General features: G+C 38.3%; 1 protein-coding gene across 43 annotated transcripts in view; it reads right to left on the minus strand.

Annotated features, from left to right (window-relative positions):
- Positions 1 to 12,952, minus strand: part of LEKR1 (leucine, glutamate and lysine rich 1) — a 242,941-nt gene that overhangs the window by 209,738 nt on the left and 20,251 nt on the right. For 37 of the 43 annotated variants that reach the window (XR_013528479.1, XR_013528495.1, XR_013528494.1 and 34 more), the window contains one exon: positions 40 to 254. The exons of the other annotated variants lie outside the window; for them this stretch is intronic. Coding sequence is in view for 16 of the 37 variants with exons in the window: in XM_078353965.1 (XP_078210091.1) it covers positions 40 to 254 (215 nt within the window). In the remaining 21 variants the exon portion in view is untranslated. The remainder of the gene's footprint in view (positions 1 to 39; positions 255 to 12,952) is intronic. 43 annotated transcript variants of the gene reach the window in all.

Below are 12,952 nucleotides of genomic sequence, written 5' to 3' on the forward strand. Positions count from 1 at the left end.
CTTTCAACTAAATAAATGATAAAAAAAACATACTCTAACCTTTCTGTTTTGGATTTGTTGTCAATTTTGTACTGTTCAAGATCTTGGCTAAGAGATTTAATTTTTTCTTGAAGTCCCTTTTCACGTTCTACACTTCCTTGATAAAATTTCATTTCTTTTTCCATTGCTTTCACTTTTTCTTCCATGGCCTTAAATTCATGAATAATTAGATAGCTGACTCCACAGTACTTACAAACTTTGTCTTCAGGCAACATCTAGAAACAGAACATATACTTACTATTTTTTTTTTGGTCCTGAAAAATAAAGTTCAACTGAAGATATTGTAACCATGCTGGGTGAATGAAGTAAATATATAGCATACTATGCCTTGAAGCAGTAATTATGATATTGCCCACATTTATATTAAAAAATTTAAAACTGGCATATTGAGTCTGACACAAAATCTTGGGATTAGAAAAAGATCTTTTGGAGAAAGATCCAAGATGGCCCTTTAGGAGCAGCTCAGGATTGCAGCTCCCAGTGAAAGTGCAGAGAATGAGTGGACACCGCATTTCCAGACGGATCTTTATTGCCCATAGACCAGGAGATTCCCAGGTGGAGGAGCCCCACGGGTTGCCAGCATGGCTGTTGCAGCCAGTGCGGCTATTTCGGCTGGCACCCTGGAGTGGCGGTTCTCCCTACAAAATACACTGGTCTGGTGCCTGTTTAAGCTGGCAACTGGAGCTCTGAGAAGGCAGATTCACCCATTCATCTGATTAAACAGGAAGCCAGGCCAGGAGATTCCCAGGCAGCACCATTGTTTCAGCTTGTGCAGTGGGTCACTGCACAAAAAAATCACACAGATCCCGGCGCCCTGTCAGCAGGCGACTGGAACACTTGGGAGAGTCAACCATTCAACTTTAAAAAAAAAAAAAAAAAAACAGCAATTGGAAACGCTCAGGATTGAGAGTTTTACCACAAGCACAGGTGAACTCAGGATGGCCCAGCTCTGTGGGGGAGGGGCGTCCACCATTAACGAGGCAATCCACCCCTACAGAGGTAGTCCACCATAGCTAAGGCAGCCTTCCGTTGCCGAGGCAACCCGCCACAACAGAGAGAGTGCATGAGTACAGAGGTGGGCCAAGATTGCCCAGGCATTTCTAACCACACCCATACAAACAGGACTGCAGGAAAGTTCACATGGCAGCAGAGCGGAGCCCACAGCAGCTCAGCAAAGCCTCTGCAGGCAGACAGTGACTAGGCTGCCTCCTTGCTGGGCAGGGCAGCTCTGAAAAAAAAGGAAGCAGCACAACGGATACTGATAAATAAAGCCCTAATACCCCAGGACAGAGCACCTGGGGAAAAAAAAGGGGGATTTATGAGTTCTGCTGCAGCAAACTTAAACGTACCTGCCTAGCAACTCTGAATGAAAAATGGAGCTCACAGCTCAGCACTTGAGCTCCTATAAAGAACAGACTGTCTCCTCAAGCAGCTGCCTGACCCCCACATATCCAAAGAGTCACCTCACAAGGGACTGATCAGACTGAAATTTGGCGGGCATCATTCTGGAACAAAGATAGCAGAAGAAGAAACTGGTAGCAACCCTTACTGTTCTGCAGCTGCTGCAGGTGATCTCCAGGCAAGCAGGGCCTGGAGTGGACCTCAGCAGTCCTACAGCAGAGGGACCAGACTGTTAGAAGGAAAACTAAGAAACAGAAACAACTTCATCATCAACAATCTGGACGTCAACTCAGAGACCCAATCTAAAAATCAGCAACTACACAGACGACAGGTGAATAAATCCACAAATATGGAAGAAACCAGCATAAAAAGGAGAAAGACATCAAAAACCAGAACACCTCTGCTCCTACAAAAAATCACAACTCCTCACCAGCAAGGGAACAAAGCTAGAAGGAGAATGAGTGTAATGAAATGACAGAATCAGACTTCAGAAGGTGGGTAATGAGAAACTTCTGTGAGCTAAAAGAATATGTTCTAACTCAATGCAAAGAAATTAAGAACCTTGAAAAAAGATTTGATGGAATGATAACAAGAATGGACAACTTAGAGAGGAATATGAGTGAATTGATGGAGCTGAAAAACACAACATGAGAACTTTGCGAAGCATACACAAGTTTCAACAGTCAAATTGACCAAGAAGAAGAAAGGATATCAGAAGTTGAAGATCCACTCAATGAAATAAAATGAGAAGGCAAGATTAGAGAACAAAGCACAAAAAGGAATAAACAAAGTCTCCAAGAAACGTGGGATTATGTGAAGATACCTAATCTATGTTTGATAAGTGTACCTGAATGTTGTGACGAAGAGAATAAATCCAAGCTGGAAAACACTCTTCAGGGTATTGTCCAGGAAACCTTCCCCAACCTAGCAAAGCAGGCCAATATTCAAGTTCAGGAAATACAGAGAACACCACAAAGATATTCCTCAAGAAGAGCAACCCCAAGGCAAATAATCGTCAGATTCACCAGGGTTGAAATGGAGGAGAAAATGCTAACGGCAGTCAGAGAGAAAGGTCGGGTCACCCACAAAGGGAAGACCATCAGACTCACAGCAGATCTCTCAGCAGAAACACTACAAGCCAGAAGAGAGTGGGGGCCAATATTCAACATCCTTAAAGAAAAGAACTTTCAACCCAGAATTTCATATCCAGCCAAACTGAGCTTCAGAAGTGAAGGAAAAATAAAATCCTTTGCGAACAAGCGAGTACTCAGAGATTTTGTCACCACCAGGCCTGCTTTACAAGAGCTCCTGAAAGAGGCACTACACATAGAAAGGAACAACCAGTACCAGCCACTCCAAAACCATACGAAATGGTAAAGAGCATCAGCAAAATGAAGAATCTGCATCAAATAATGGGCAAAACACCCAGCTAGCATCAAAATGGTAGTAGCAAATTCACACATAACAATATTAACCCTAAATGTAAATGGGCTAAATGCATCAAACAAACGACACAGACTGGCAAACTGGATAAAAAGACAAAACCAATTGGTGTGCTGTATCCAGAAAACCCATCTCACATGCAAGGATACACAAAGGCTCAAAATAAAGGGATAGAGAAAGATTTACCAAGTAAATGGAGAGCAAAAAAAAAGCAGGAGTTGCAATTCTCATCTCTGATAAAATAGATTTTAAAGCAACGAAGATCAAAAGAAGCAAAGAAGGACATTACACAATGGTAAAAGGATCGATACAACATGAAGGGCTAACGATCCTAAATATATATGGAACCAAAACAGGAGTACCCAGATACATAAGGCAAGTTCCCAATGACCTACAAAGAGACTTAGACTCCCACACAATAATAGTGGAAGACTTTAATGCTCCACTGTCAATATTAGACAGATCAACCAGACAGAAAATTAACAAAGGATATCCAGGACTTGAACTCAGACCTGGGACAAGCAATCCTGATAGATATTTACAGAACTCTTCACCCCAGATCCACAGAATACACATTCTTCTCAGCACCACATCACACCTACTCTAAAATTTACTACATACTTGGAAGTAAATCACTACTCAGCAAATGCAAAAGAATGGAAATCATAACAAATGGTATCTCAGACCACAGTGCAATCAAGTTAGAACTCAGAATTCAGAAACTAACTCAGAACCGCAAAGCTTCGTGGAAACTGAACAACTGGCTCTTGAATGTTGACTGGATAAACAATGAAATGAAGGCAGAAATAAAGAAGTTCTGTGAAACCAACGAGAACGAAGACACAACATACCAGAATCTCTGGGACACATTTGAAGCAGTCTTTAGAGGAAAATATATAGCAATAAGTGCCCACATGAGAAGAAAGGAGAGATCCAAAATTGATACCCTATCGTCAAAATTGAAAGAGCTAGAGGAGCAAGATCAAAAAAACTCAATACCTAGCAGAAGACAAGAAATAACTAAGATCAGAGCAGAACTGAGGGAGCTAGAGACATGAAAAACCCTTCAAAAAATCAATAAATACAAGAGCTGGTTTTTCAAAAAGATCAACAAAATAGACAGACCACTAGCCAGATTAATAAAAAAGAAAAGAGAGAATAACCAAATAGATTCAATAAAAAACAACAAAGGGGAAATCACCAGAGATCCCACAGAAATTCAAACCATCATCAGAGAATATTACAAACAACTCTGTGCACATAAACTAGTAAACCTGGAAGAAATGGATAAATTCCTGGACACTTGTGTCCTCCCAAGCCTAAACCAGGAAGAAGTCGAAACCATGAACAGACCAATAACAAGATCTGAAGTTGAGGCAGCAAATAAGAGCCTACCACATAAAAAAAGCCCAGGTCCAGATGGGTTCACAGCCAAATTCTACCAGACACACAAAGAGGAACTGTTACCATTCCTTCTGAAACTATTCCAAATAATCCAAAAAGAGGGAATCATTCCCAAATCATTTTGTGAGGCCAACATCATCCTGATACCAAAACCTGGCAGACACTCAACAAGAAAAGAAAACTTCAGGCCAATATCCATGAGTAACATAGACACAAAAATCTTCAATGAAATACTGGCAAGCCGATTGCAACAGCACATCAAAAAGCTTATCCACCATGATCAAGTAGCATTCATCCCAGGGATGCAAGGCTGGTTCAACATATGCAAGTCTATAGACATAATTCACCACATAAACAGAACCAAAAACAAAAACCACAAGATTATCTCAATTGATGCAGAGACCTTTGACAAAATTCAACAGCCCTTTATGCGAAAAACCCTCAATAAACTCGGTGTTGACGGAACATATCTCAAAATAATAAAAGCTATTTACAACAGACCAACAGCCAATACCATACTGAATGGGCAAAAACTGGAAGCATTCCCTTTGAAATCTGGAACCAGACAAGGATGCCCTCTCTTACCACTCCTATTCAATATAGTACTGGAAGTTCTAGCCACAGCAATCAGGCAAGAAAAAGAAATAAAGGGTATTCAAATAGGAAAGGAGGAAGCCAAATTGTCTCTATTTGCAGATGACATGACAGTATATCTAGAAGACCCCATCATCTCAGCCCAAAAACTCCTGAAACTGATAAGCAACTACCACAAAGTCTCAGGATACAAAATTAATGTGCAAAAATCACAAGCATTCCTATAAACCAATAACAGACTTAAAAAAGAGAGCCAAATCAAGAACGAACTGCCATTCACAATTGCTACAAAAAGAATAAAATACCTAGGAATACAACTAACAAGAAACACAAAGGACCTCTTCAAGGATAACTACAAACCACTGCTCAATGAAATAAGAAGAGGACACAAACAGATGGAGAAATATTCCATGCTCATGGTTACGAAGAATCAATATCGTGAAAATGGCCATACTGCCAAAAGTAATTTACAGATTCAACGCTATCCCCATCAAGCTACCAATGACCTTCTTCAAAGAACTTAAAAAAACCACCTTAAACTTCATATGGAACCAAAAGAGAGCCTGCATAGCCAAGTCAATTCTAAGCAAAAGGAACACAGCGGGAGGCATCACACTACTGGACTTCAAACTATACTACAAGGCTACAGTAATCAAAACAGCATTGTACTGGTTCCAAAACAGAGATATAGATCAATGGAACAGAATAGAGGCATCAGAGGCAACACAACATATCTACAACCATACAATCTTGGATAAACCTGACAAAAACAAGCAATGGGGATAGGATTCCCTGTTTAATAAATGGTGTTGGGAAAACTGGCTAGCCATGTACAGAAAGCAGAAACTGGACCCCTTCCTGATACCTTACACTAAAGTTAACTCCAGATGGATTAAAGACTTAAACATAAGACCTAACACCATAAAAACCCTAGAAGAAAATCTAGGCAAAACCATTCAGGACATAGGAGTTGGCAAGGACGTTATGACCAAAACACCAAAAGCATTGGCAACAAAAGCCAAAATAGACAAATGGGACCTAATCAAACTCCAAAGCTTCTGCACGGCAAAAGAAACAGTCATTAGAGTGAATCGGGAACCAACAGAATGGGAAAAAATTTTTGCAGTCTACCCATCTGACAAAGGGCTGATACCCAGAATCTACAAAGAACTAAAACAGATTTACAAGAACAAAACAAACAAGCCCATTCAAAAGTGGGCAAAGGATATGAACAGACACTTTACAAAAGAAGACATACATGAGGCCAACAAACATATGAAAAAATGCTCATCATCACTGGTCATTAGAGAAATGCAAATCAAAACCACATTGAAATACCATCTCACGCCAGTTAGAATGGCGATCATTAAAAAATCTGGAGACAACAGATGCTGGAGAGGATGTGGAGAAATAGGAACACTTTTACACTGCTGGTGAAAGTGTAAATTAGTTCAACCATTGTGGAAGACAGTGTGGCAATTCCTCAAGGACCTAGAAATAGAAATTCCATGGTGGCTCAAGCCTGTAATCCCAGCACTTTGGGAGGCCAAGGCAGGTGTATCATGCGGTCAAGAGATCGAGACCATCCTGGTCAACATGGTGAAACCCCATCTCTACTAAAAATACAAAAAAAATTAGCTGGGCATGGTGGTGCATGCCTGTAATCCCAGCTACTCAGGAGGCTGAGGCACGAGAATTGCCTGAACCCAGGAGGCGGAGGTTGTGGGGAGCCAAGATTGCGCCATTGCACTCCAGCCTGGGTAACAAGAGTGAAACTCAAAAAAAAAAAAAAAAAAGAAATAGAAATTCCATTTGACCCAGCAATCCCATTACTGGGTATATATCCAAAGGACTATAAATCGTTCTACTACAAGGACACATGCACACAAATGTTCATTGCAGCACTGTTTACAATAGCAAATACCTGGAATCAACCCAAATGCCCATCGATGATAGCCTGGACAGGGAAAATGTGGCATATATACACCATGGAATATTATGCAGCCATCAAAAGCTATGAGTTCGTGTCCTTTGTAGGGACATGGATGAACCTGGAGAACATCATTCTCAACAAACTGACACAAGAACAGAAAATGAAATACCGCATGTTCTCACTCATAGGCGGCTGTTGAACAATGAGAACACATGGACACTGGGAGGGGAGCACTACACACTGGGGTGTATTGAGGGGAATAGGGGAGGGACGGTGGGGTGGGGAGTTGGGGGGAGATAGCATCAGGAGAAATGCCAGATATAGGTGAAGGGGAGGAAGGCAGCAAATCACACTGCCACGTATGTACCTATGAAACTATCTTGCATGTTCTTCACATGTACCCCAAAACCTAAAATGCAATTAAAAAAAAGAAAAAGATATTTCAGAGCAATTGTTTCTCCATGCAATCTCTAAGAAAGATTTACTCTTGAAATACTTTCCATAAAATAAAACTAAAAATAGAAAAACTTATAATCTTTATAATTCTGGCTTTGAGATAAATTTTCCACAAAGTCAGAGGAAATCACTGTTCTTTAATTGCAAACTGCTCTGATCCCATGGCTTTTTCAGATCTTATTTTCCTCATCTGTAAAATTATGGCATCACACCAAATGAACTCTGTTTCTGTTCAATTTTGGCATTTTATGATTTTTACAGAATTTAACATTCTGTCATAAACCTACAAACAGGAAAAATACTTTAAACCTAACCTCTTCTCCCCAAGTCAGTTCTTAGTAGGTATAGTTATACACATTTTATATATTTACAAAAAATTAAAACTATTGAAATTAAGTAACTGGCTAATTTGTGGAGAAGCTGGGATCAAAACTCAGGTCTATTTAAAACCAGCACCTGTGCCTTTATCCATCTGTATTATATTTATCTATCACATGTATAGTGGCTATATCCTTTTCCTTCCTTCAGATAAAGTGTTGTATGACTTCTGGACAGCACAGGGCCAGTGAAAAAATGAAATTTAGCCAAGTTAGAAGGGAGATGATTCTTTTCTCTGTTTCAGGTATAAATATTTCTTAGTAGCCTCTGCTCGTTTTCCTATTCACAAAGGGTAAGAGATGACTTCATAAAATACTTGAGCCAGGGCACTAAATTTGAAATTAACTCTTGGATTACCCAAGAAGTATTTACTATTTTTTTTTTTTTACTGCATTTAGGTTTGGGGATAAATGTGAAGAACATGCAAGATTGTTGCATGGGTACACATATGGCAGTGTGATTTACTGCCTTCCTCCCCATCACCTATATCTGGCACTTCTCCCCATGCTATCTCTCCCAACTTCCCAAGAAGTATTTACTCTTAAAGTAACCTCCCTTAAAACTATAGAAACTGTTCTGAAACTAACAGTGATGCCAGCGTATCTGCCTACCAATGTCATTGCACAAATGTCAACTGGAAGAAAACAATAACACATTTTTACAAAGTAAAATTTGGATCCTTTAAACTTTAATAATAAAAATTTTTAATTAAAAACCATAATACAGTATTGTGGGATACTGATTGATGACTCAATCAACTATCTAATTGCCACTTTATCAAATGTATTGATTTATTAAACATCTTGTTTAAAAGTAATTATAAAGATAACCTGGTTCAAGCTCTAGATGAATTCAATTGCATCAATCTATTTAACCTAAATATGTTGTTGCCTATCCTTTATTTTAACATCCCAAATAAAAGAAAACTACTTTCTAAAGCAGTCTGTTCCATTTCTGCCAGTTGTGTCTCTCAGGAAATCCTTTCTCAGGCTCATCCCAAATCTGCCTCCCTGAATTGTGCACTGATCCCAGTCCTTGTAGAAACTATGTGGGACATCCCCAGCCTGTTTCTCATGAAGGTCTTTCTAATATTTGAAGATAGCTATCAGGAACACTCCATCTCTTCTCTTCTCCAGGCCAACACTTAGAATTCCTTCAGCTGAATTTCTTCCTCATTCAAGATTTCTCTAAAATTTTTCCAGTGTTCTACATGTGTTTTAAAGTATGGTGCCCAGAATGGAATAGTTTAGTGTGGCTGGTTTCACTAAAATAGAATAAGAGAAGACTCAAACTTCTCTCATTTTAATATCTTATTACTAATATCATTGTAATATGTTCTAATGCAACCTTAGATCTCATTGGTCTTCCATATTTTTAGCAATTATATTCTGCTGTTATATACTCTAATTGGCTTTATGTTAAATAAAACCCCTGATTTTAAAAATATTGCAGTGCAAACCAACATCTCATTATACTGAATATACCAATTATTTCCTTTCTATGTTTTCATATCAGAGAATCCACTTTTCACAGGCCTGGTTGCTATGTTTGGCAATGCAGACTCTCTCCACCCATCTACCTAAGCCATGGCTGACTTGGTGAACCAGGATTGGACATCAGACCCAGTAGAACAAAGCCCAAGCTGGGATGAGCCAACTGGGCCTGAAACTGTTGAAGATTCAGGCACTTAGGTCACCTTTGGCATAGCCATAAGACAGAAAATGTGATGTACAAGATACAGAATAAGTAACATAACTAAAATCCGAGAGATGAATGAGTAGACACATAGACAGAAGCTGAGACAAGGACACTGTAGCTCCAGAAACAGATAATAAGGAACCATCCACTAACATACCCAAAAATCTTCCTCACCAGTCCCTCTTGAGATCTGGCTGTCCCACTTGCCATTTGGAATTCATGCCCAATCTTCCTCTACTATTTTCTCTTTTCTCTCTTAAGCCACCCATTCCTTGCAACCAACACTTCCCATTCTATTACGTGAGCATTTGGCATTTCAGATCCAAGTATAGAACTACAGATATAAATGTAAATATATAAAAATATATAAAATTATACATCTTATATTATCTTAGACTCATATATTTGATTATATAACATAGATATATATGTCTTAGACATAATTATTGCCTTTGGTTATTGCCTCAGTTACTGCCATTGGTATCCAGAAAATTCTAAGCTTTATGTCTTTTGCAAAGTTGATCCTTATAAGTCATTTTATCTATCTAACTCATTGATTTTAAAATGTTGAATTGACAAAGTTGAGGACAGAACCCCACTGCATGTCATATCACCTTGGTTGATACTGTTCTATTATTCAGCACATTTCAGGTACAACTCTTTATCCTATCATTAAATTATCCAATTATCTTTGTTACCAGTCTATATTTATTGTATACTGTCTTCAGGACTATTATGACAAAGTTTGTCAAATGTTTTCATAAAGTCCATATATTCTATGCCTAATATGGTCCCTGGATGTAGTAATCCTACATAAAATGAAATGGCAAAGCCTACACACTTGCTCTCATGAACATAAAATTGGTTCAAGGGTTATTGTTTTGTCTAATATAACCTCACAAACCATTCTTTCATAATATATTAGAAATCTTGTCTGGGATTGAAATTAAGCTCATCGGTTGTAATTTATGGGCAATTTATACATGAAATGGCATTTGTACATTATCCTATTACTATGTACATGTCTTCAAACATAACCCAGAGTGGCTCTGCAATTCTATTCAAAGACGCTGTCAGTCCTCAGAAATATAATTCATCCCATGTCACAAAACCTGAACTGATTAGGAGCAGATGAGTATTTTCTTAAAATCTTTGCCTATCTTGCATTTTGATTTCTTCTTCTCAATTGGAACATTGTTGCTGACTGTAAAGTCACTTTCACCATTAACCTTTGCCTATTAATTGCAGTTCTTGCCCTGTTCCTGGCAAAGTGCCTTATCTTTATTCTAAAGAAAATTCTTGATGGGTGGAGCAGATTTGCCGCCTGAAGAACAAAACAGAAATGGTATAAACTTCACATTGTGGAAGCTGTTAGAATGTTATTTCACCAGAGCAGTCAAGGGAGAAAAGGCTGAAATGTATTTTATGTGAAGCAATACATTTTAGAGAATAGGTTTTCTAGAAGTTGAGTAAGGAAAGAGAAAACATAATATTCATTATTATGTAGGAAACACGACAGTAAGATTTTAAAATAAGAGGCCCACAAGAGTGTTCTTCTGACTGTACCTGAGTCATTAAGTGAGCTACATTAAATAAGTACATTGCACAATTTTTTTTTTTTTAAGAAAGAAAGAGAAAGAGAAAAGGGGGAGAGAGAACAGGAGTCTTGCTCTATTGCCCAGGCTGGAATGCAATCTAGAAATAGGTATTAAAAACCTCTTTTATGTTGATGATTGTGCTTAACAGCAGAGATGGGAAGGAATAAGGAAAGAAAAGAAAAAACAAACAGCCAACCAATATTTCGTTTAAATCGGTGAAATGCTGTGCAAGTGCTGACAAGTGATTTGCTTCCATTTGTGTGGTCACTTTCAAAATAGGTGTAATGTGATACTGAAAGAAAAAATGTATGTTCGGTGGACCTGGAGTGAAGAATTCTATAAATATTCACTGAGTTTACTTGTTCGAGGTCTGAGTTCAAATCATAAATGTCTCTGTTAATTTTCTATCTCGTTGATCCGTCAAATATTAACAATGCAGTGTCAATGTCTCCTGCTATTAGTGTGGGAGTCCAAGTCTCTTTATAAGTCTTTGAAAACCTGTCCTATATATCTGGGTACCCCTATATTGGGTACATGTATATTTATGACCATTGACTCCTATTGTTGCATTGATCTTTTTATCATTATGTAATGTCCTTCTTTGTTTCTTTTAGTCTTGGTTACTATTGTAGTCTATTTTGTCAGAGACGAAAGTTACAACTCCTGTTTTTTCTTGTTGTTGTTGTTTGTTTGTTTTATTTTTCTTTCCTCTCCATTTGATTGGTGAGTCTTCCTCCAACCTTTTGTTTTGAGTCTTTGTGTGTCCTTGCTTATGAGATGGATCTGGATACAGAGTGCCGATGTGTTTTGACTTTTTATTCAGTTTGCGTGTCTGTGTCTTTGATTGGGGCGTTTAATCCATTTAAATTCAGGATTAATATTGATATTTGTGAGTTTAATATTGTCATTTAATGCTGGCTGGCTGTTTTGCCCATTAGTTGATATAAATATCAACTTCATTATAGAGATACTTTTTATCTTTTGGTAAGTTTTTGGGATGACTGATACTGGTTGTTCTTTTCTGTGTGTAGTGCTTCTTTCAGAAGCTCTTATAAAACAGGCCTGGTGGTGATGAAATCTCTGAGTGCTTGCTTGTTTGTGAAAAATTTTACTTTTCCTTCATTTATAAAGCTTAGTTTCGCTGGATATGAGATTCTGGGTTGAAAATTATTTTCTTTGAGAATATTGAATATTAACCCCCACTCTCTTCTAGCTTGTAGGGTTTCTGCTGAGAGATCTGCTGTGAGTCTGAAAGGCTTCCCTTTGTGGGTAATCTGACTTTTCTCTCTAGCTGCCCTTAGAATTTTCTTCTTTATTTCTACCCTGGTGAATCTAACAATTATGTGTCTTGGAGTTGCTCTGCTTGAGGAATATCTTTGTGGTGTTCTCTGTATTACCTAGAGATGAGTATTGTCCCACCTTACTAGGTTAGGAAAGTTTTCCTGAATAATATCCTGAAGAATATTTTCCAGCTTGGATTCATTCTCTTCATGACATTTGGGTACCCCTATCAAACGTAAATTAGGTCTTTTCACATAGTCCCATATTTCTTGGAGACTTTGCTCCTTCCTTTTTACTCTTTCTTCTCTAATCTTGTCTTCTCGTTTCATTTCATTAAGTTGGTCTTTGACCTCTGATATCCTTTCTTCTGCTTGATTAATTTGACTGTTAAAAACCTGTGCATACTTCATGGAGTTCTCCTATTATATTCTTCAGTTCCATTAATTCATTTATATTCCTCTCTAAATTGTCTATTCTAGTTAGGATTTCATCAAACCTTTTTTCAAGGGTCTTAGTTTCTTTACATTGGGCTAGAACATGCTCTTTTAACTCACAGAAGTTTCTTATTATCCACCTTCTGAAGCCTAATTCTGTTAATGGAACATACTGGTTCTCCATTAGGGATTGCTCCCCTGTTGATGAGGAATTGCGATCCCCGGTAGAGGGAGAGGCATTCTGCTTTTGGGTATTCCCAGCCTTTTTACTCTGGTTTCTTTCTATCATTGTA

This window comes from Callithrix jacchus, chromosome 17, assembly GCF_049354715.1.
Source record: "Callithrix jacchus isolate 240 chromosome 17, calJac240_pri, whole genome shotgun sequence".
Lineage (NCBI taxonomy): Eukaryota > Metazoa > Chordata > Mammalia > Primates > Cebidae > Callithrix > Callithrix jacchus.